Raw genomic sequence first — 26,034 nt, 5'->3', positions numbered from 1 at the left:
CACTCACCCTCCAGAGCACAGCACCGGCACTGGCACTGGCACTGGCACGCGCTATGGCAAACGAAGTGCAAGTCCTGCCCTCCCCGCTGAAAGGGGGGCATCCTCCTGCAGGTAGGCTGCCCAGCTGCCCTCTGTCCTGTGGATAGCAAGGGCCTCGCTGCTGCTGCTGCTGCTGCTGCTGCTTCTTCTCCCATCTGAGCGTTCAACAGAGGCGCCCCAACCAAGCAGAGATCCTCAGCCTCCCACTGTTACTCTGACTTCATACAACCTGATTTCCTCCTCTGTCTTTGATCTTTCTTGGCTTGTGTGTAAAAACCACCTGGGGATTTGTCAGGCCGCAGATGAATTAAAACCTAATTATATGTGGGAGTAGGAGGAACTGTGTGCTTGTAGAAAAAGACAGGGAGGGAGGTTCGTCCTTTCCTTCCTGGCTGTAGGTTAGGAGTGACACATCCACACCTGGAAGATGATTTACTGCCATGGAAACCTTCCTTCCTAGAGGTTCCAGCTCTAAGACTCAGTCTCCCCAAGATACCTGTGCATCACTTGACATCATAGCCGGGCAAACCAGATCCCACAACAAAAACAGCCATCATTCTCTCCTCCTCCTCAGGCTTTTGGGCTGCGCAGTATTCTCAGTGATGTAGTTCGCCTGTCAACAGGCTGAGGAGCACTTTGTAATAAGGACCCAAGCGCTGGAGGAATGACTGGAAACGGTAGCTGTCAAGATGTTTGCAGAGAATCCTCACTTCACTCACACGCTCTCTCTTTCTCTCTCTCTCCACTCCCCTCCTTCTTTATTTTAAACATATGCTATATATATCATCTCTTTGGAATATGGAAATTAGTTTTATTGTACTTAACCATATATTCATATAGATTGACCGAGGCATGTAGCCCTATTTTTAGCCAGTTTTATGTACTTTCAACTGGATGCCTTCTTTTTTCTTTTAAGAAAGATCTCAAAAACTTGACTTCTTTATTCTTGCCTTTCTCCATTTATAAAATTTATTATTGGTATACTTATTTGGCACCTCTAAGCCAAGGTTATTCAGTCATCGTTGCTGCAGAGGATGATGGCAGATAATAACCTTTGCAAAGCTTGAAAAACTGCCCCAGAGGTTCAGTGGTTTTTCTGGTGAGCAGCCTAGCTGAAAAGAGTCAGAATTTTTACTACGAATTTTGAGTTTTCAGTTCTGGGCTCTGTGCCCTACTCTCCTGTGGCAGATTCTCAACATTTTATATTTGTAATTGGATTTAGCAAAATCTAACGTTATCCGTATTTAAGGTTAATGATGCTACCTCATGGTCAGGAACTATATATGCAAATTATTGAGAAGTCATTACAGAGATAGAGAAAAAAGGAAAGAGGACACCATTCTCTTGCCACTACTTCTGCACCAATCCTTCATAAAACAGTTAAGCTAAAACCTGATTTGCTGAATTACATTTATGCACAAAGAACACAGACATAAACTTAACCAAGTGACTGTTTGAATGAAACCACTGACAACTTTCTGCCCCCACCACTAATGATTGCTAATTACTCTGTGTACATAGCACACCATGAATCCATCAAGCATGTCACAGTGCCTCTGGAATGACAATTAATTATTATAAACAGTGACACTACGGATAAGAGGTTTGGGATAATAAAATGGAGATGAAGGCAGACTTTTGCCTCCTCACTAAGGCAAAAAAAAAAAAAGATGCCTTATTCTTCAACTGGTTTTGCTACCATTTTAAGTCTCAGTCAGTATGCTATGGTATAAAATTTAATTTATGGAACAACAATAATTTATCAGCAAAATTCCATTAAATCTTCGCCTGATTTTTAAATAAACAATATACAGATCCCTGAAAGTGGGAAGCAGACATGATAAAATGGGAAGGTCCTGACATGACCTTTGGAATCAGACAGACATAGGTTTAAACTCTGCTTTTGTTCCACATCTCTGAACATCAGTTTTTTTCTCATCTCTAACCGGGGGTAATAATTAACATTGATATATATATATATGATATATATATATATATATGATATATATATATATATATGATATATATATATATATATGATATATATATATATATGATTGTTATGATGATTAAAGATGATTACCGATGTAAGGTACCCTGCACATGAATGTTAATGCCCGTAAAATGCAGGCCTCATACAACACATGGCTGCCAGAAGAAATTATCCTCCCCATTTGAAAGGCATCCAGATGTCTGAGGGCTCTGACACTAGGCACCATTGCAGGAGGCAGAACAGAAGGAAACTGCAGTGGAAAATACACACGTGCCTGCCCTGTCATAGCCAAAAACAAAACCACTCAAAAGTCAGCCAGCTGTAACTCTTTTCCACCTACATGTCGAGTGCTTATGTTCTTTCTTTCATGTATATTAATATAATAGATTACACCTCTATTAGCCCTGGTTATAAATTTATGCTGTGAAACAAGACTACATTAAACATGAGCTGGCCTGGACTCTAGCAAGCTTAGCTTTCGATGTTCTGCTTTTTTGATTTGCCTCACTCTCAGTTTTATAAGAACCCCATGACATCAACAGCCAGAAATGTGTAAGTAGGAGGTGATCAAGGAAGCCAAGTACATGCATAATGGACGAGAGAGAACAGGAGTTCATAACTTTTCTGTATATTCCCTGCACTTTTTAATTTGGTTTAAGTCAAATGAATTAGAGACATCAGAGGGGCCACCACTGAACCCCCAGAGAGAATCAGTTTTCTGGCTCATTAAAGAAAGAATGAGGTTTGGGAAGTATATCCCCAAGTGTGAAACTAATGCAGAAAATGTCAGTAACCATAGCTGCATAAGAAAAATAAAATGAAAGCAAAGGCTTAATTCTCTCAACTTCAGTCTGCTTATGTCAACTTATAGGGTTTGGTCTGTGCGGTTCGAGAGAGAGGGTGGGAGACCACTAGCATCCAGGGACAAGGGGTGATGACCACAACAACAACTGCATTCCTCAGCACTAACCGTGCTCCTGGCACTGCACAGAACCTTCTAGACACAGGAGCACCCCTGAAGCCCGAGCATGTACCATCATGCTTGTGTCACAGAGGAGTACGCTGACAGCGAAGGTGAGGAACTTGTCTGAAGCTCCACAGCCGGAGGGCAGAGGGGCTGAGACCTGAAAATAAAATGGACCACATCGCACAGTGCTCCCAAGCCGTTCTTCTTACTGCCCTGCCTCCTGATGAGGGTCTTTTAGGTCTTGATTGGCAGCTTAAAATTTTCTGAAAAATCAAATGTAAATGCAAAGGAAGCATTTTTGTAAACATCTAACCTTTTAATTAAAATCTTTACATAAAAACTCGAAGTCATAAGGCAGAGTTGCACAAACCTTTGGGTTCAGTTTTTTTTGCACACATTCTCCACCGATTAGTAAAGGAAAAAAACTTAATTTTTCTGGCAGGCTTTTCTTTATCTTGACTACCTTCTATGAAAAACTGCAAAATTTCTGGAAATCTTAACTGGAAAATTATTATATAGCATTCTAAATTCAAAGGTCTGTTTTTAAAGTTATAAAGTACAAAAAAAGAAAAAAAAAGTACAAAAGAAGCCACAAGAGTATAGCTCTTACTCAGAGATAGGAAAACAAAGTTTCATTTTCCCTACATAAATTTCAGTTTTCTAATGAAACTATCCAAAAGAGTATCTCTCTCTTTTACATTTTATCTGTAGTTCATTTTGTTTATTGAAAGGGCCTGAAGTTTTACCTTATGTATTTATATTCAAAGGCCCATTAAAGTGTTAAATCAGCTCATATTTCACTTTACCCAGCTCCATTTCATCCTTCTATTGTACAGAGGTTCAAAAGACAATATAGTCCCAAACAGGAAACTAAGGGCATGTCACGAATGTAAATGAATTAATTTGGTTACAGTGAGGCTTTGAAGAGTCCCCATGAGTCTGACCTGTCCGTAAGTACTTATTTACAAGGGTTTATACAGACCAGGCTACCTGTGTAAGCAGTGTTCCCAGCAGAACTTTGAAGATGACCCTCCCACAAATTGGGTCCATCTGGTTCAGTCGCCTCAGTGTAGTGAGGGCCTTAACTTACGTATATCCAGGGTGTCCATTATGGTATAGGAATATTATCTCCTGCTTTTTTCTGCTGTACCTGGCTGACAAATGGGAGTACCTACCAGAACAAGTTTGGTAAAGAACTGTGCTCTGGAGATCCAAGGTGTGGTTCACTTGTACTTCCTAAATCACTCATTTACAGCCCATAGCCCTATACCAGAGAGGATTCAAACACTCCTGGGTAGAAGTAGGAATCTTCTGAGAGGATTTTACAATTTTCCACCCAAATGTCACTATTTTATTGTTTTTAAGAATAAAGAACTCCCATGTTTGCATTTTTTAAATTTTCTTTTGCCATTTGTTTCTCTGTTAAGTGCCTTGTATTCCTTTGAAAGGGAGGGAAATTATAGGTTTTCTTTTGCCAGTAGATGTGAAGAGTTCAAATCATAGTAAGGATTTCATAATAAAGATCATCTAGTTAAACTTCTACCAAATTCACCAAATTCCCCTAAGATCATGGCAGGCAGACTTCCTTATCACACCGAGGGGCAAAGGACATACTGATGGACTAAGCGATCTACTCCACTTTGAATAACACAGTTATAAATAGCCAGACTCTGCCTTTCTGGAATTTCCATTCTTTGGTCTTCATTCTCTCACCTGGAAAAACATAAAATAAGTGGAAATAATAATAACTACAAGTTGCTGAGTACCAACCATATAGAAGGTGCTTATATCACCTCTATTCTGTAGAACAACCTGACCAACCAGGTGAGGGATGCAGAAAATGAGCCTCAGAGGGGTGTAAGTGTCTTGCTCAAGAGCACAGAGCCCAGGAGGAATAGAGCTCTTTGACCCTATGTAACATACTCTCACCAAGAAACCTGGCACCCTAAGCTGGTCCCAGTCATTTCTTCTTCAGAAGTGACCTTTCCTGATTCCTTAGGTCCTCATGTGACGTGGCTCCCTTCCTTGCACTGGTCACTCTCCTCTGGACACTCTCTGGTTTGTCAGTGTCCTTTCAAATGCATGCACAAATCTAGCATTCCGGAGGTCTTCTCATTTTCAGATTGCTTATTAAATGATAACAATTTGCTTTGATTGTTGGTGATAAAATCAGTCCAGATGGAAGACAATGTATAGAAACAATAGCATCAGGAAAAACAAAAGGAACACTAAAAAGAAAATAATCACAATACACCCTATTTTAAAAGTGCTTGTCATAAGGAGAATGAAAAGGACCATTGGGAGTGGCACTGAAGACATGAGCTCCTGTCTGATTCCTCTTAATAGACAAGACAATGGTGCCATGAACACTACCACCCCTCACACAGGTACACACTTTCCTCAACCAGTCTTCCCCCAAAAAGGTTTATTTTACCTCTGTAGTCCATGGCTGTTCAGAACATGTTTCCACATAATTTCAGTTTTGCTGCTGATTACTTTGTATGCCTTTTTTCATAAATCACATATATGTGTATATGTATATGTGTATATATGTATGCAATTAAAGGAAACCATTATAAGAATAGCATTTTTTAGCCTGGCTGGCATAGCTCAGTGGATTGAGCATGGGCTGTGAACCAAAGTGTCGCAGGTTCGATTCCCAGTCAGGGCACATGCCTGGGTTGAAGGCCACGGCCCCCAGCAACAGCACATTGATGTTTCTCTCTCTCTCTCTTTCTCCTTCCCTTCCCTCTCTAAAAATAAATAAATAAAATCTTAAAAAAAAGAATAGCATTTTTTCTGTAGCCTACATCTAACATTACAAAATTCTAGTGAGAGGCTTTCATAATCAATAAAAAAACAAGCTGGTGGTGATTCAAAATGGCCAAGCGGAGTTTATTCCATGGATACAAAACTGGTTTCATAGTAAGACATCTATTAACACAATTTACCACAATAAGCAGAAAAATCATATGTATCTGTTTATGCTAAAAGGCATTTGATAAAATTCAATATGTATTTGTAATTTTCAAGTACAACAAAACTGCTAGAAGGATATTTCCTTAACATAATGAAATTCTATATTTATAAAAATATACATACTTATGTATATAGCCTCCTAAGTACACATTATGCTTAATAGGAAAACACTAAAAGCAATTCTTTAAAAATTAGAACAATGAAGGTGTCCACTATCATCACTATTAAACATTATTTTGGGGAAATAATATTCTTTGCATGTTAGCCATTTTTTTAACCTGGAAAATCTAAGAATCAGTTTAAAACTATTATAAACAATAAGACAAATGCCCTGGCTGGTGTGGCTCAGTGGTCTGAGAACCAAAAGGTCACTAGTTTGATTCCCAGTCAGGGCATATGCCTGGGTTGCAGACCAGGTCCCCATTTAGGGGGTGCCCAAGATTCAACCACACATTGATGTTTCTCTTTCTTTCTTCCTCCCTTCCTCTCTCTAAAAATAAATAAATAATTTTAAAAAACAAGAGAATTTAATAAGATTTGTATATAAATATTAGTAATAAAAGAACAATCTGTTAGCATTATCATGGAAGACTAGGCCTTATTTAAAATAGCAATGGCAACAACAACAATAAAATGCTTAGGGAATAAATCTACTAATAAATGTGAACAGGTTACTGAGGGACCCAAAAGGAGATATAAACAATGGAAAAGCATACCATGTTCTTGAAAAGAGAGCTACCAGGAATATACAGATACAAAGTTTTCCTTTTATTTTTATTTTATTTTATTTTATTTTATTTTATTTTATTTTATTTTATTTTATTGTTATTCAAGTACAGTTGTCTGCATTTTCCCCTCACCTTTAAGTGGAACCTGTCAACAAAGTTTTCCTTTTTTAAAAAATCTATAAATTCAAAGCAAGGTTTTTAAAAAATATTACCAATAGGATTTTATAGGAAATTAACAAGCTGATTCTAAAGTTCATATGGAAAAGTAAATAAGAATAGCTAGTAAAATTCTGCAAGGAAAATGAAACAAAGGAGGACAAACTGTCAAGTATTAAAATATAATATTACAATAATTTTATAGAGTTGTAATGACATATAAATGTATAGAGAGATTAATGGAATAGAAGTCCAGAAATAGCCATAAATATAAATATATATATATGCATATGTATACACATATGCATATATATACACATATACACATATATGAGAACTTAGTGTGTGATAAAAATGACCTTTCAAATTAATATATACAAGATGGATTTTTTAATTTATTGGGATTATCTAAAAAATCTATCATGGCTTCAAATGACTTACACAAAATACAATCTAAATTTATAAAGGATTTATATATCATTTTGCATAATCAATCTCTGATCATATATATGTGTATATAAAATCCATATATACATATATATGATCAAAGATTGATTATGCAAAATGAAATCATAAAAGTTCTAGAAGAGCCCTGATCAGCGTGGCTCAGTTTCTTGGGTGCCATCCCATAAGCAAAAGGTCTCTGGGTTTGATTCCCAGTCAGGGCACATGGCCAGGGTTGCAGGTTCATTCCCCACCTCTCTCTAAAAATAAATAAGATCTTTTGAAAAAAATAATATTTAAAAAATAAAAATAGTAATATGTAGGTAGATATACAGAATATCTGTGAATGAATGCATAGGAATCTTGAACATTAGCAGTCTCTAGGGAGATGGACCAGTGGACTGGGAAACAGTGGTGGGAAGGAGACTGCAGACCTTTTCATGCTTTTTCAATTGTGTGTGTTATGCATGTATTAAAATCAAACCAGTAAAGCCCTGATCGGGGTGGCTCAGTTGATTGGGTGTTGTCTCACAAAGTGAGAGGTCACATGTTTGATTCCTGGTCAGGGCACATGCTTGGGTTGCAGGTTTGGTGTCCAGTTGGGGTGCATATGAGAGGCAACCAATTGATGTTTCTTTCCCTCTCTTTCTCCCTCCCTTCCCCTCTCTCTTAAAAAAAAATCAAACCAATAAATTAAATAATAATTTTAAAAGAACAATTACTAAGTCAGTTCACTGGACATAGTGAAACAGAATTGTTTTGGGTTTTTTTTTACCTTATTGAATCTGGTTTTAGAAAACTATCCATTTGACATTCCCATAAAAGGAATTAACATGTTCAAACAAATCAATGTCCATTTAGCTTTTTCTCATTTGAGCGTGTCAGATTTTAGATGTGCAAACTTCCTGGGAACAGGAAAAAGTATTTGCTTTGACTTGCAATTTGAAATGGGTTTTTCCTTTTTAAAAGTTGATTTCATCTGACATTGTTAAACACTTGAATTGCTGTTAGGCCATCTGTAGCCTAATTAACACTAATTGATCTTCTGAATGGCAGTATTATTAATGCAGTTTAATTACTCATTACAATATCTGAGTTTGGCCAGCATCCGAGGTTCGGGTCTGAAATGGAAGGTAGGTATCCAGTGGGATCAGAAGAATCTCTGTTGAATTAATGCCTGTTATCACCACTGCCCTGACTTTTGGCTCATTCTCAGAATGTGGCTTTTTGAAAGCTTTGGTTGAAAAAAAAATGCAATCCTTGCACAAACTTTAATCTTGTGGGAAAACAGGAGGGTCACGCTGTAATTGTCAGTTGCTAACATGAAGAATGTAATTGGTCTGATAACAAGAAAAAATGTTTTTCTGTGAAATGCCTAAGGGAGTATGTGGTTATTCATTTCCCCAAATCGAAGATGTAACCTGCTGCCTCTTGAACCTCAGTTCCCCCTGTCTGAACATAAACAAGCAGACCTCAGCGCTTCTTCCCCTCCCCACCTTGTTTGCACAGAACAACATATTGTCTCCTATCTTACTGTGGTTTCAGGGTAACTTTTTATATTGTGTTGTTTTCGATAAAAGTTTAGATCTTTGAAAAATATGTTCTAAAATTCTTTTCAAATCTAAATGCATACTTTGAATAACAAAGCATGCTTTCCTTGCTGTTCTAACCAGGACTCCAATGTTGATGTTTATTTGTTTACAGTGAAAGCTGGAGGAATGCGGATTTCCAAAAAACAAGAAATTGGCATCTTGGAGAGACACACCAGAAAAACAGGGTTAGAGAAAACAAGGTATGGGCCTGCTTAATTTCTACCCCCTCAGTACCTTGAGGAGTTTTGAGTGACTGTTCTTCCAGAAGTCAGAGGCCTCCCTGTATTTTAGGACAAACCAAGGGCTCCTAGGCTTTTGCTAAGCAGGGTTAGAGACAGCCATTGAGATGAGGTGGCGGGGGATCAAGATTGGTGGTGATGCAGAATGGAAGTGAAAGGCACACTCAGGTGAGAGACTTTCTGGAGGACTCTTTCTGGGCCTCCATCACTAACCCCATCCATTCCACCTCTCTCTGAGTCCAGCCCAGCTGTCTTGTACTTAAATGACACAATCCTAACTGCATTCAAACCTGACAGATGTCCCTTTATCCTATTTTCACACTAGCCTTTAAAATATTATCCCTAGGCTGCCCTATTTTCATCATATGCTTTCTGCTGAAGCAAATCTCCTGAATTAAAAATAAATGCTGTTTTTGTTGTTGTTTTAAATTCATCACTCAATTATTTAGAAACTACTAATGGCTACTATATTTGACAAGGCCGGAAGGCTTATTATCTATACTGAGGCTGGTTTCTCCCTATTCTTTCCACCATAACGTTGACACACAGCACTATTCCCAGAATTAAGCAGAAATCTGGGCTGGATCAGATATGCAAAAGGGCCCAATCACTCTATGCCTTAGTTAAGGAAAACTAGCACGTTCAAAACAGAAATAAACATACGGAACTGGCTCCTCCAAGTAGTGTAACGAGGGGCACTTCAGAGACTTTTTCAGATGGTCTCCATAGGTGAGTCGATAAGTATTTGAAAAGGAGTCGATGAGAGGATGCCTAAGGTGCCTCCATAAGAGTTAAAATGGCAACAGTCTCAGCAGGAGAATTCAGAGTGAAATGTACTATGGACTTTCTTTGGCTATTTCATATAAAATATTTTTGGATCACTTTTAAAGCTTTCTTTCTGATTTTTGTGAAGGAAATTGTTTGAGGATCTTTTCTACGTTTAAATAAAATACTCATCAGCCCCTTTCGCCCTAAGTTTTTCTTTCTCCTGATACCAGGAAATAACCATCACATGAGGGAAGTAAGGCTGTGAGTCCTCAAGAGTGGGTCACATATTCCCCTCTTGTGACCCAGCATCGAGGACAGCTGCTGGAAGAGCAAAACCACTCTGTCATTGATAACGGACTGTTGTTGAATTGTAAGCTGGTTATTTCGAAAGTTTATTCTGTTACTAAAACCTGCCTTAAGCATAAGCCCTGTTTGTTGTGACACTTCACATGCCTGGGTCAGGGGCTCAGGACCTGGAGTCATAGCTTGGAAATGACTTTCTAGTTGACACTTGGTGGACAAGTCCTATTTCTCTGCACCTCAGAAAAAGAGAGCTTACTATTCGTTCCAACACCAGCTGAACAATGCCAGAAGGGGAGTTGCCTAGAGAGTAATAAAGTGGTGATTGGAACCCTCTTTAAAAAAAATCATTTTTTTCCAGTAGTTGTTAGAAGATGGGTATTGACTACTACAGAACTTGAACAGCAAGAAATAGCTCTCCCTCTCTCTTGCTTCCTGTTTACCAGGTATAGATACCAGTAGGTGGGACCCAAAGTTTATAGAATTTGAGTGCCATTTTAAAGAAAAACAATAAAAAATCAGCAATATGAAATGGCTAGGGCCCCTCCCAGGGCTGTGGAAGAAGCCTGTGCAGGAGGAGCTGGAGCTTCGTTAGCTCCCCCATAAACTCACCTCTGCCGCTGGCATCTGCTTCATGAGCATTCGCATAGGATGCAAGTGCCTCATCTGCATAGACAAGCATCTCCCCTTCCATTTTCTTGGAGAATATCTTTTGAAAAATGTACCTGGAAAATAAGTTTCTAGCCATTATCAATCTATGTCCATTACCTATTAACTTGTACCATCCTACACACACCATCCAGAAAAAAAAATATGCCAAATACAGAGTTTTTTTCAAGAAACTACTGCTGGGTCAGCCCTGATTGAAACTCTTTTACAAGATAACTTGGCCTCAGAAAAGAAGGCAGAAACAATAAAGTGCATGCCATATGATTCATGTCATGAAGTTCAAAGCCCATCAAAACTAATCTATAAGTCAGGGTAGTAGTTATCCGTATGGCAGCTGGTTAGACTAGTGTTTTAAGTGTGTGAATCTTCACCAAGCTATACAGTGATAATATGTGCACTTGTCAGCATATATATATATATATATATATATACTTCAATGAAAAGTTTAAAAGCAATGGTAATAATAAGTTGGCCTACAAACTTGTGGCAGCATGTGGGCACACAGAGGCAGGATTTTTCATCTTTTACATGAAGCCACACAGAGTGAAATCTTAAAAACCAAGTAGACTGCCCTCTGTATAAATCATTTAACCTCTTAAGTGGGGAAGTTTTCAGGTCCTCTATGAAGTTTCTTTTCATCTTTGCAGTGCCATTATAAATGTTGCTAAAATACAGACGGCAGATGCTGTGAATGACACGCTGGAGAAGGTGAGCTATGGGTGAGATACACCATGTGACACTCCAGACAGCATTTACCTAGCCATAAGGCTGCATGGGCAAGTGAGCCGAGTGGCCACTGAGGTGTTTTCCAGCTCAGACGTATGATGTTCTTGTGAAGGAATCTGCTCTCAGTCTGAGAAACACAAAGGGGTCTGAGGAGAAAAGCTGTTTCTGCCAAACCCCTAGTGTCCACTTAATAAATCATCTCAAAAATAAGATAGAAAATAAAGCAAGAATCATGACACCAAATTGGCAGAACTTTACTTTGCCATCCTAACTATTTCTCGGAAACATTGGCATGCTTTTACAAAAAGGCAGCCTGATGGGAATTCATCCGTTTCTGACCTTCCTCCTCACCACTGCATTCCCGTAAGGAAATACTCGATTTGAGGTGAGTGTGGGTGGTGGAGGTCTGCACGGTTTAGGGCTGGGGAAGGCTGGGCACTGGCTGGCTTTATTCAGTAAAGTCTCTTTATAAAGGTGGTTGACCATGGCTATTTTTATGTCTATATCTTGAATTCCTTCCAAGTCACTCAAGAAACTAAGAAAACTCTTACCAGAAAGACAGTGGTTTGCTTTTGTATTCAAGAATTTGTTTTTGAATTATGTAGGTGAGCTGAAGGTTCTTACTTTATTTCTAGGGGGCAGATAGGTTGCATTTAAGGCAATGAAGAACCACTCTTTCAGCTTGTACACATTTATTAAAGGGACAGAACTGGGTATCCTTTATAGAATAAAGGCTTTCTCTTACTGCCAAATCAAGGGTCTGAAAAAAAATTAGAGCAGAATTGTGTGGCTAGACCTCTGAGTCCCCATCAGCGTCTGACTCTTCTACTTCCTGTCTGTATGACCTTGAGCAAGTCACTTATCCTGTGCCTCAGATTTCTTGTTTGTAAAATGGAGATAAGAAAGAGAATGCATTCACAGCTTTGTTGTGTGGAATAAATGAGTTCACACACAGTCCACTCCTAGAATAGTGCCTGGAATAGAGTTGCCTGTTTGCACTGTCTGTTCTGGTAGTAGCATTGGTTTCATGGCAATGAAATAAAAAGATACGTCTGAAGTCCATGGATGTTACAAAGTAGATAGTATACGACAAGATCTTGATTATAGACTCTAGCTATAGAGGCTTCTCCTGTGGGGGTCTTTGTTCTCCCATCAAGTGCATGTCAGGTGAGGTCATAAGTACCTCTTTCCCTTACTGGCTTTACAAGAAGGGCAGAGGTGGATGATGTCTGCTCCTGCATCTCATGTTCTTTTGCTCCTGATCACTAAACGCCTCTTCCTCAGGGGAAAGAGAATGTCATAGTTGTAAGAAAACCGGATGGCACGTTTCTCTAGAATATATGTTCACCCAAAATAAACTGTTTTAAGAGAGAGGTCAATAAAGGTTTATTATGCCACACATTAGGTATGATGCAAGAGTTTATATCATTTTTTACACACCTCTGTGCATATGTCTATGACATAGAGGGGTTCTTTCACTTTCAGTTAAAAATATCAATTCTTTATTTCAAAGATAAAAGAAGACTCAAATAACAACAGTAATAAGTTATATTTGGAAAAGTAAGACAACATTGAGATGGTGTACTGTTACAAATAGTTTTAACAGCAACTATACATTTAAAAAGAAAAACGTTAACACTTAGCTCAGTGTTTCCTGAAGTGACAATGCCACGAAGCCTACACAGATTGCTGACTGAACCAGGTTCTGGCATGAGACGTTGGGTCTGCTGCTGGCTCTGTTGTTCACTGGCTATCTGTCCTTGGGCAGATTTCTTCACCTTTCTGTGCCTGTTTCCTCATCTGTAAATGGGAAGATCATTAGTAGTATCCATGTCAAAGTGATATTGTGAGAATAAAATAAATTATATAATACATGCAAAGTACTTAGCACAGAGCCAGACAGTTAGCCCTCATTAAGTGTTAGTTCCTGTTCCCAGGCAGATACCCTATAGGACATTATTTGGAATCCTGGGAAAAAGCTAAAAGGCCAGAAAAAACAAGTCCCAAGATTACCATAGTGACTACCTTGAATATGGAAGTTAGTGGGATCCACATATTTCCTTACAGTTAAGAAAAGTCCTCCCTGAATTCATAATTCCATCTGACGTGTAATAGGATTTCATAATAAAGCTCAACCTGGAGTAAAAAGATCAGCTCCTTTAAAAAAATAGATATGCTGGGACTTCCAGCCAAGATGGAGGCATAGGTGGATACACTTTGCCTCCTTGCACAACTGAAAGAAGGACAACAACAAATTTAAAAACAAAAACAAACCAGAACTGCCAGAAAATTGAACTGTATGGGAGTCCGACAACAAAGGAGTTAAAGAAGAAACATTCATCTAGACCAGTAGGAGGGGTGGAAATGGCAGCCAGAGTAGAAGAGGATGCACTGCAAGGTGCAGCTGGAGGACCAGGCAGGCAAGGCACCAGCTGGTGGACTGGGCAGTCCATTATTTGCATGTGGATAAACCAGGAGGAACACCTGGGGAGCAAGACATACCATGCAACCTAGGGTTCCAGCATGGGAAAAGAAAGTCTCAAAACCTCTGGCTATAAAAACCTGTGTAGGTTGAGGCAGCAGGAGAAACTCCCAGCCTCACAGGAGAGTTCCCTAGAGAGACCCACAGTGTCCTAGAACATACACACAAACCTACTTACCCAGGAATCAGCACGAGAAGGGCCCAATTTGCTGGTGGTAAGAGGGGGAAGTGACTGAAAACAGAGTGAGAGCTGAGCAAGCAGCATTGTTCCCTCTCTGGTCCATCTCTGGGCAATGACATGGGTTGCCCTACCCTGGTGAATACCTAAGGCTCTGTCCTTTACAACATAGTAGGCATGCTGAGACAAAAAAAAAATGTGGCCCAAATGAAAGGACAGATCAAAGCTCCAAAAACAGAACTAAATGATGAAGAGATAGGCACCCTATCAGATGCACAGTTCAAAACACAGGTAATCAAGATGCTCACAGAATTGGTTGAGTATGGTTGCAAAATAGAGGAAGAAGTGAAGGCTGTGAAAAGTGAAATAAAGAAAAATATACAAGGAATCTACAGTGAAGGGAGAGAAACTGGGACTCAAATCAATGGCTTGGAGCAGAAAAAGAAATAAACATTCAACCAGAGCAGAATGAAGAAACAAGAATTGAAAAAAAATGAAGAGAGGCTTAGGAACCTCTGGGACAACTTTAAATGTTCCAACATCTGAATCATAGGGTTATCGGAGGAGAAGAAGAAGAGCAAGAAATTGAAAATTTATTTGAAAAAATAATAAAGGAGAACTTTCCCAATCTGGCAAAGGAAATAGAATTCCAGGAACTCCAAGAAGTTCAGAGAGTCCCAAACAAGTTGGACCCAAGGAAGCACACACCAAAACGCATCATAATTACATTACCCAAGACTAAAATGAAGGAGAGAATCTTAAAAGCAGCAAGAGAAAAGGAGACAGTTACTGACAAAGAAGTTCCCATAAGACTGTTAGCTGATTACTCAAAAGAAATCTTACAGGCAAGAAGGGGCTGGAAAGAAGTATTCAAAGTCATGAAAGGCAAGGATCTACATCTCAGATTACTCTATCCAGCAAAGCTATTATTTAGAATGGAAGGGCAGATAAAGTGCTTCTCAGATAAGGTCAAATTAAAGGAGTTCATCATCAGCAAGCCCTTATTGTATGAAATGTTAAAGGGACTTATCTAACAAAAAGAAGATGATTAAAACTAGGAACAGTAAAATGACAACAAACTCACAACTATCAACAACTAAACCTAAAAAACAAAAACAAAAACTAAGTAAACAACTAGAGCAGGAATAGAATCACAGAAATGGAGATTACATGGAGGGTTATCAGTGGGGAGGGGGAGGAGGGAGAATGGGAGATAAGGTACAGGGAATAAGAAGCATAATTGGTAGGCACAAAATAGACAGGGGGAGGTTTAAAATGATATAGAAAATGTAGAAGCCAAAGTACTTATATATGACCCATGGACATGAACTAAGAGGGTGAGATAATGCTGGTGGGAGAGAAGATGCAGGGCAGAGGGGAATAAAGGGGGAAAAAATGGGACAATTGTAATAGTATAATCAATAAAATATATTTACAAAAATAGATTTACTGAAATGAGTGGTTGTCAGGGGCTGGGAGTGAGAGAAGGGATTGACCGCAAAGAGACAATAGGGAATTTTTTGAGATGGGGCAGTGATGAAACGGTTGTATGTTTTGAGTGTGGCGGTCACAGACTGCATATTCTTGTAAAAAACCCATGGAACTGTGCACTGAAAAGGGTATATTTTACTGTAGATAAATTATACCTTAATTTTTAAAAAATAAATATGTATAAACTATATACCACATACCAAAAAAGTAAGACACAAAAGATAAAGTGATACAGATATTGATATCTACTGATAAATTTTCATCTGTATTACAATGATTTCATCTGCAAAATATATTGTCACAAAGACCTAACAATAGCAATTGGCCAGAAGAAGCACAGTAGTAGAAGATCTAATTATTAACATTCATTCATGCCCTCAGCTAGAATTCTGTCTAGTTCCAAGAACACATGTTAATTCTCATACCCATTTAAGAACTTAGAGTCTAAGACTGTGAAAATGCAGCCTGATTCACAGTATCGCAATAAACGTTCAATCATGGTGTTGCGCGTGGGTCACCGGCTAGCAGTGACCACGGCACACTGTGGATGGCTCGACAATACGCGAGAAAAAACACACATGCACAGAGACAAACCAGTTTCTGTGGGGAAGTAGGGACAGAATGGCCACCCCCCTAGTGGGGAGCGCGCTGATTTCACCGTCCATACCTGCTTTTATTGGGCTCATGCTACATAATAACTCAGGTAACGTACAATACTCATTAGGGGAAGTAAGGAACATATAAAACAAAGAACTCTGCCGGTCTATTGAGTTGGGGGGTCAAAGAGCTGTAAGGCTGAGGAACAAACTAGCTTCCTCCTAAGACCCTCCTCATTCAACTAAGAGCATTCTTGGACAAAGAAGGTTTCACAGTAATTTACATGTTCTTTCTTAGGCCCGATCACCCCGGGAAATCCGCACTTCCCAGTACCGAGCTGCACTTCCCCGTCATTGTTTCAGGCTTAGGTGGAGCGCGGGAACTAAAGCCACCGAGAGATAAGGAGATTTTCTTCCGGACGCTGAGAACTCAGACTTTGTCAAAGCCGAGGAGTGAGGGTCCATCACCCCCCTTTTGCTGCAGCCCCCCCCAAGTCCTTCTTTTGGGGGGGGGGCCTCCCAAAAGTGATCGTGCCTGGCTTGGGTTGTTCCCCCCGTGGGGAATCTTACCCAGTCTTTGGCTAACCGACCAAGCTTTTTCTGGGGGTTCAGCAGCAGAAACAGCATTACTGCCAGGGAGATAAGCTTTTTTCTCCTTGCCGGGCTCACGGGTTCCAAGGGCGTTCCCTTAGCTTTAGCCTAGGCGGGGGTCTCAGCTTCTAATACCAGTCAGGGCGGTTCCCAACATATCCCCCTTTTTTAGTTTTTTTTAAAATCAATTGTGGTCGTTAAGCCTGTGAAACCTACTTTTGCTGTTTTCGAATGCAAATCAGAAGAAAAGCAACATCTACATACATCATAAAGGCAATAATAGAAATATAAAGCAGAAACTAAATTCTATGGGTGGTGAATACCTAAATTTCTAAATTCAGTGCAAGAAAACATATTAAGGGAAAAACAAAAGTAATAGGTCTGATTACATTTCAATCTTTGATAGAAATTACACAGATATCAGGAAAGGCAAATTACATGGCAGTTTGAGCATAATGCAAGCCTGACTTTTTACAAGAGGATTTCTTAACAGGTGCAGTTCTGCGCACCGACTCATCACCTACTTTCTTACGTGGGTGTTGAGTTTTAATTTTCACGCCTGCCAGAGTGGTTTCTCATACCTTCTCCCTTGTTTTCAGTTAGGACTGCTAAGGGTTCCATAAAGGTGGCTACCTGCTGGTCTCTGACACGACCCTGGGAAAACAATTTGCAAATACACCGAAGTACACAAATCAATATCACAATCAGTAAACAACCAGCAGCTCCAAAAACCCAAATTCTCAAATTAATTCCATCAAACCATGTTTTAGGATTCAGCCAATTAATATTTTCATTAAGGGCTCGAAAAAATGTCCTGTTTGGTTAAACGTTGAATGTCCTGCAGCTGATGATGTAACTCCAACTGCAATTTATCAATTTGTCCTTTTAAGTTAGTGGAGAAAGCTCCCCTCAAGCGATGTTGTATATCAGTCCAAGTATGTTGGCTGGAATTCCACTGTAGCGGTGTGACACACAGTCTGGAGAAACCAGGGTCACAGGTTAGGTGTTGACGAATCACGAGAGCGTCCTGGCGTTCGCCAATCCAGTCCAGTGCTGATTCAACTGCAGAAAGGCGGGTCAGGATCTCCTGATCTATTTGAGCCTGTTGGACTAATTCTAAAGTAGCATTGATTAAACCATAAGTGCAACCAGGTGTTAACAAACTGTCGGACTCATAAGGAGAGCAGTGCATTGTTAAATGCTATAATGCCATTTGGATTCATTCATTTTTCTGGTCATATTCTGGAGATAACAGATTTGGAAAGAGTTGGAAGGCACAATTAAATCATAACCACTATTAACGACTGATCTTGTTAGATTTATGCAAAGAGACCTTATGTCATCATTCACTCCTTTAGAATGCCAAATTCTGGAGGGATCAGGTAGGGAGAAAAAATATAAAGTGTGAAGGAAAATCCTTTTCCTTCTGCTACCTACCAGGCTTCTTAAAACTTTCACTTCCACAGACCTTCTGCAACATTCACAAACTCTCTATTCTTTTTCATACACTTTCTGATATCCACCAAGATTGCATCTCCATGCCTTATACCTTCCATTACTAACACACACCACATAATTCTTTCTTAAAACATTTACTTCCACAGATTTTCTGAAACATTCACAAACCTTCTAATCTTTCTTTCATACTCCTTCTGATATTCACCAAGATTGCATTTCCATGCCTTATACCTTCAATTATTAACTAACATCACATAACTTCTTTCCTAAAACTTTTACTTTTCCATTTATCTTTACAGTTTCCCATTTACATTCCTAGAGTGTGAAGTTTCAACCTTCCCTGGAATCCTCAATTTTTTTTTTTTTCAGAGCAGATACAGAGCAAAATCCATCCTTCTCTGTGGGGGTGAAGGTGGGGCCTCCGTGATCTGCTCACTCAATTTGCACACCGTTTCACTGTCAGAATCAGATTCATCATCATCTAGCTCTGTTTTCTTTGTCCAAATGAACTCAAGAGAGTCCCTGACAAGCCTCCAGGTTACAAAGGTGTGTGCACCAATAGATATACCACTGTTTTGCAAAGATTTCAACCTTTCACCCACTTTTTCCCAAACATGAATGTCTAACGTCCCTCTATCAGGAAATGAAGGACAACATTTTCTTATAGATTGCAAAAGCTGCACCAAATGCTTTTCTTTCTTATACTTTGTTATACTTTCTTATACTTCCTTATACTTTGCTTCTTTAAGAACTTGTTGTAATATACGCAGAAAAGATTTCTGCCCTTTAGATAAGTTACAACCTATGTTTACCTCCCTTCTTTTTTTTTAAAGAAAAAGCTTACTTTTATTTACTTTTAATTGGCCAAAATAAATCACCTGATTACTTTTTTCAAGGCAAATCTTTTTTTTTTCCCCAAACTTGAGAATTAAATTACTATTTACCCAATTATAGGCGGTCGCTAAGAGAGAAACGACCTAGAAAAGAAAGACCTACTTCCCTGAAAATGGGAATTTCAATCCATATGCTATTTATTTCAAGATACCCTACGTTAAAACCAACCTAGAGTTTAAGATTTGGGAGATTGGAAAACAATCCCAAAAATGTTGGAACTCTATAAATCTAAGTAGGAAGCAGCCTAAAATTCCTCCTCCCACTATTGCCCCCACTCCTCCCTGCACGCAGATCTCTGTCCCTACTACGTTTCCCCTTCCCTTCCCACCTCTCCAGCCAGCCCCTTCCACTTCTCCCTGCCGAAATAATAGGAGAATTCATGTTGCCTAATGCCAGACCACACGACATGGCATTCTTGGAAGAAAAGGAGTTATGTAACCCTGAAAACTCTCTAGGCTAAATATCTGAGAGACCTGGTCTTAGACCAAATTCCACCTACTCCTTAGAGATTGTTTAACCTATTAGAAGTCACATAGCTCCTTTGAGATTTATGATTGCTCATGTACTTAATTTTTTTAAAGGTGGGATTGAGAGAGAATGATACTGCCAAGAATATTAATTCTCTGGATGGTTATGGCAGTTAAATATGGCATTAGTTATGAAGCTTCTCCAAACTTGAAAGTATCCAGTTAAAACACTAGTAACAGGGTTGGGTTATGGTATGGAGGGGGGAGGAATATTGAAGCCTAATTAAAGTTGGGGCTGCTTTTCAAGTTGCCAGATGCATCACCGGTGCGAAAGTGAGATGATATGAAATGGGGTCCAGGGGAGTGGAAACTATCAAAGGCATCTGCAAATCTGAAAAGGTTTCTCTTGTTTTGTAAGTTAGCAACACAGTAGGAGTAGCCTTGAATTTCATTGACTCAAGCTGAATGTTTTGTTTTAAGCACTTTACTAAACAGGGTGTGGAAATCTAAGTGCCAGTGTTCAAGTTGGAAGTTAACACCCCGGAAAGATGAATGGAAGAGCTGCCCATCTGCAATACTCCCTAACTTCGGGCTCTAAAACAAAACCTGTTGCTGATTGTCCTGCATCTAGAATTTCTTCCACAGGTCCGATCGAAAAGACTTTTAACATACCTCTTTTGCTTTTTCTCTGAAACCAAAAATATAGGTTCTGAGGTCACAGCTACCCAAGATGAAGGTAAATTTTCAATGTGGGAGTTTCTATTGATCTGCTTTTCAAGTTCAATATATTGGCCCTTATGTGATGGAGCCACAGCAGGACAGAATCCTTACACATACTCTGGCCTTGAATTCTTTCTCTTGTGGAGTTACCCTAGATTCTCTTACCCTAATGAATCAGACAAGAAATACCTTTCATTCTACAAACCCTATCATTTTACAAAGATGAATGATGAAAAATCCAAAGCTTCCCCAAAGTGAAGACACCAGACTAAAGGCACAGCTGGTTGTAGGTTATACTCCACAAAGCTGTTCCTACTTACTTCTAATTCAGACTTGAGGATAAAATCTTCCTATCTCCACTGACATAAAATCGACACCACAAATTTAGGACATTTAGGGACTGACTATTTTATTTACAGTTTCAATTCTAATGGAAGACTCTCTATAAACACTGTACCCATACCCCCCACCAAGTCCTTCTACATCAGGATGCTCCTGATTAAGGGGGTGGATATCTGAGAAAGAGAACTTGACTCTTTTATTGTAAATACTAGGGTGTGGCAAAAATGGGTTTACAGTTTGTATGGAAAATAATAGAATGATTAATAAATAATAATATAAGATTAAACTCCATGTTTCACGTGCTCACAACTGTAAACCTACTTTTGCCCCACCCTGTACAAGAGATGCTAGTAAACCCTATTACTATCCCGCACACCATGTACATTTGTAATTTAATAATTATGGGCAGTTTCCTTAAGGCTACTATCTTTGCTAGAATTAATTTCCACTTCCTTCTCAGTCCCATTGATTTTTTGCCCCTAAACTTTCCCAAGCCAGTTCCAGATGTCCAGTGGGCCCCAGAGGTAGTCCCTGTTAGTTCTGATCCACAGTGCTCCCCTTCTGAGAAGCAGTTAGCAGAGCTTTCAGAACCTTAGATGCCCTGGTTCTAACCCTAACCCTTACACTTTAGTGGTGGGAATGCAAAACAGTGCAGTCGCTCTGGAAAATGATGGTTGCTAGAGGCGGGGGGCAGGAAGGAATGAGGATTTATTGTTCAAGGGGAACAGAGTTTCAGTTTGGCCTAATAGATATTTCTGGAGGTAGATGGTAGTGACGGTTGCACAACCATGTAAATGTATTCAATGCTACTAAACTGTGCAGTTAAAAATGGTTGAGGTGGTAAATTTTATGTTAAGTGTATTTTACCACAATTTTTAAATTATCGAAAATGAATTTGCGCCACATTAAGCAATCAGTGTGTTCCCACACATGGCTCTCCGGCCCCTCTGCTTTCCCTCTGCCACTGTCCTCACTCTCACGCCCGCTGTGAGAACAGCCGTCAGCACTGTGGCTCTCTCTCTTCCGTCTCACCTTGTCACCCGGCTCCCTCTCACCTTGGCTAATGGCCCAGATTTCTGTTATATCATAATTGCTTGTTCATTTCCTTTCTCCCCCACCCCAACCCCTTTACCTTAGTTTACATTTGACTTTAAGTAACTCAACTGGTTGTTCTTCCTACCTGTAATCTCTTGAACATGATTTAGAGCTAACTTGAAATAATCCATCTGTTTTAGTTGACACTAAAGACACCCAGTCTGGAATAAAACTACTGAAGTCAGTGACCTCTTAAGTTTCCTTTTGGTTCTAATGTTAAAAGAAAAACAAAACAAAACCCTCTGTCCTTACCACACTCTAAAATGGATGTGCTGTGGCCTGATGATAACTGATCTGACAAAACAGAAAAAAAGACTCTTCAGGATTTTTTTTTAAAGATTTTTCTTTCTTTCTGCTAGAATGCCAGCATAGGCCAGCTTTGGGTTTAATTATTATGTAACTTGTGCCTGCTAAATGTAGAAGAAAATGTTTAGAAAAATACTGATAGGCAAAATAAAGAGTAAGACTAGGAATTGCCCATAATTCTATCCCTTGGAGATAACCATTGTTAACATTTCAGTTTCTGTTCTTCCCATGTGTTGAATTTTTTAAGACCAAGAAGAAAAGTCTTGCCAGTGCTCAGTTTCACATGAAAGGGAAGGCCGTGTGCCTAGTGCTCAGGCTCGTTTGAGAAGAGATTTAAGGCACATATGTTTTCCCTGGCTGAGAAGAGCCCAAACAAACCTTAAATAGGGTGATGCTTGGGGTCATGAGCAATTTATCTCACCTTTTATTTAATTTGAGTGTCAAGGCAAGGGCATCCAGGTGCAATAGTGATTAAGTTAAATTCCTAGTGAGCTGAGGCATCCCTTCCTCGCTTGCTAAGGAGGATATCCTTAGGTACCTTCATGCTTATATTGATGGACTTGAGAACCAAGAACTATAATGGACCCAAAAGGTCACTGGGTCCAAATTATCCTCCTAGGAAAATTTTATCTGAGGTTCTTGCAGCATTGGACATCCTTTTGATTTTAAGCCACGCTTAATGTAAGTTCCATAAGGTCTTTTAGTTCCTTGTGAAAATTCTCTTATTGTCAAATAGTCTGAGTCTGTGTTAATTTCAATCTAGTTAAGCCTGTTTCCTCATACATGTCTTCTGTGGAGACGACTAATGAGAAATTTGTACCTGAAGCTATCATTCCTCAGCCTTCTCTTCACCAGACTGTTTAGGTTGAACCATATAAAATGACTAATACTGCACCATTTTTACCTATTAAAATAGCAATTTTACCCTGGCTGCTATAACTCAGTGGATTGATTGTAGGCCTGTGAACCAAAGGGTTGCTGGTTCAATTCCCAGTTGGGGCATATGTCTGGGTTGTGGGCCAGATCCCCAGTTTGGGGCACGTGAGAGGCAACCACACATTGATGGTTCTCTCCCGCTCTTTCTCTTTCCCTTCCCTCAAAAAAATAAAAAAATAATAAAAAAAAATTAAAGTAGCAATTTCACGTATTTCAACCTGATAAAGAACTCTAACTCTTCCTAACTTCTTTCATAGGTTCTTTATTTCTAATCTTTTGAAAATTGGGGGGCTCTTCCCCCTCAGGACTTTCCCAAATGTTTCCGAAGCCTTCGTAGAATATAGTGATCCATATGTGTGTGCTGGTTGTGCCAAATCAATTTGCTAACACTGGAAGACTGATGCAGAAACAGTGAAGCACCTCTACCTTTAAAAATGTCACTTCAAAAAAGAGATAGATACAAATGCTCATATGCATTTTGTATATTTAATATAATACATTTTGTAATTTTACAAATTAGAGATGAACAAATGAGGGAAAACCCAGGTTAGCACGCCATGGGCTCAGAGCTGGAAGCGATATGGAAAAAAGAGATGTTATCAGGGAAGTAAACAAAACTGAAATTTTCCTGATGAACTGTATTGCTTTCTGCTACTTTAATAGTTCATAGCCAAAAAGATCCAATATGTTTCTTTTTTCTTTCCTTCTCACATTTAGCTCAGCCATAAATTTCCAGCAATAGTGCACATGACACATCAAAAACCCAGACCTGCTCTGGAGAAGGTCACCCCAATGAGAAGGATCTACATTATTCAACAGCCTCGAAAATGTTAAACTGGAACATAAAACACCGCCATCTGGCCAACTGCCTCAAACATCTGACAGCTTAGCAAAAAGGACCAAGACTTTCCTTAGGCTTTGTGTGCTTGCTCAATAAATAAAACAGCTTTTGTATCTTCTCTTTGGACTTTAGATAATAAAGCATCAGAAATTATAAATTCAGTGTATTCTTGGGCCTTGTTTTGGTCCAGGACATTTCCCATTGATGTTTATATAAGTAATTCTGTTGAATAAGTGGAAAATCCAGAACACTTGACTCTTTGACTCTCCCTCCTTAGACAAGTTCTCTTATCCTTGATGCTGACCCTGAGTTATTCCACCCACCATGAGCTCCTGAAAGCGAAGGTTGGAGAGGAGTACCATGACCTTTGTAAAGGCCAATATTCTATGCAAACATGAGTTATTCTTCTCAGTGTGTTTGTCTTAAGATGCTCAAGTTTTCACTTGAGGTGAAATGTCTTTTCCAGTTTCACACATAAATACATGTTTTTTTAAGGTTAAGTGGGGGAAAATTAGAAAAAATAGATTTATTACAAACATATTTTCTTCTACAAAGCAATCAAAGATGGGAGGTTGAGCTATAGTTTCAGCAGGAGATTTGCTTAGGGCCTCCCAGAAAGTGCATGCTCTAGAACTGAAGGGATTATGATGCTATAGTGTATGTGATTGGGGTGTAGAAGTTGATTTTAATTGGATGTGGGGGCAAGAGGGAAAGCATTGCCCTAGCTAAACCCGCTCTAGCTCTCCCATCCTCGGCAACACACACACACCCTTCATATACTCACAGGTGACTAACCAAGGGCATCCTCAGGGGATGGGAAGGTACATTCTTTTTCCACAGAGGTTAGCTGTCACTCACTATTTCACCATGCTGAACCTCTACATTATAATACTATCCAACATTTAGCACTTCTCTTTACTCCAAATGAGGTCAGCACTCGAGTCCATAATTTTATAGGTTGACAGCCCTTGGAGTGTGACCTGATGCCAAGCCTGTCTCTGGTTCCTGGAACTCCAAAGGCACCTGGCTAAGGCCCAGTGGTCTAAATGATGTATCCCACCTCCTCCTCTGTGTTGTTTGGCTCTTTTTCAGGAGTAATAGAATTGTTTGAGATAATATCAAGCCTTGGTGAGTGCCAGCATAAATCAATAAAGCAATCATAAACACCCAACTTGGGCTTAGCTCAGTTCCTAGTCTTCTGGGATTGTTGTCCAGAATATTCCAGAATAGTAAGTGTTGCCAGGCAAATAAATGCACAGAAGCTCAAAGTCAGCCACCACTTCCCCAGGATATAGTAACAAAGTATAAGCCTGACAGTGGATACTACCTGGACCACTGAACTGAGATTAGGAGACTGGGGTTCTACTTCTGACCCTTACTAGGTTGTTAACCTTAAGCAAGCCACTCAACCTTTCTGACCCTTGTCAAACAAGGACAACAGCATCTGATCCCCTAATTTAACTTTCCCAGTGGCACACTAAGAAGACAAAATGGACAACAGGATTTGCAACAAGCCTTTTAAAGAGTAGTGAGAGCAAGTTATTACCAGGATGATTATTCTAGAAGCTTCCAGAACTATAGTGGTAAAACTATAAGTATAAGCTGAGGCTAGAATGAGAAATTCAAAGGAAAACTGAAGATTTGGGCTAGACAGAAGCAGAGAGCTGGGGAGGAAGATAAGGGAAATGGGAAGCAAAGATGGCAGCACTACAACACTCAGCTTTCCTGAGGGTAAGATGAGGCCAACTACCCACAGGACGTTAGAAGAGAAGAAAGAACCATTCTCTTTGTCTAGAGATGGAAGATGTGTGACAGAGGGAGAGAGGCTGCTCAAAGGGAGATTATGCAGCGAGGACCCCGCATTAATTTAGGTTCATAATTTTAGCCACTTAAGTCACCAAATCATAGAAAATAAGAAGTTTGATGTGAATTTCATATATGAAGGGAAATTGGAATTATCTTGGAGAATGTATCAGAAGAAAACAAAATAGATCAGTAAGAGAACTTGCTGGTGAGATAACTGCATATATAGAAAGT

General features: G+C 39.4%; 1 protein-coding gene across 2 annotated transcripts; it reads left to right on the top strand.

The window, feature by feature from the left end:
• Positions 1-24,115, top strand: DAPL1 (death associated protein like 1). Of its 2 annotated transcripts, XM_045826434.1 has the most exons (5): positions 1-111; positions 9,011-9,098; positions 11,522-11,582; positions 20,464-20,493; positions 23,874-24,115. In XM_045826434.1, exons 1-5 carry the CDS (start codon positions 54-56, stop codon positions 23,988-23,990), a joined length of 354 nt encoding a protein of 117 aa, XP_045682390.1. In that variant the 5' UTR covers positions 1-53; the 3' UTR covers positions 23,991-24,115. The 2 variants fall into 2 exon arrangements, with proteins under 2 accessions (XP_045682390.1, XP_045682482.1); XM_045826526.1 differs by lacking the exon at positions 20,464-20,493.
• The last annotated feature ends 1,919 nt before the right edge of the window (positions 24,116-26,034 follow it).

Source organism: Phyllostomus hastatus, unplaced genomic scaffold (genome assembly GCF_019186645.2).
Source record: "Phyllostomus hastatus isolate PE091 unplaced genomic scaffold, TTU_PhHast_1.1 phas_contig_1, whole genome shotgun sequence".
NCBI lineage: Eukaryota > Metazoa > Chordata > Mammalia > Chiroptera > Phyllostomidae > Phyllostomus > Phyllostomus hastatus.
This window is presented reverse-complemented; position numbering and strand designations above follow the sequence as displayed.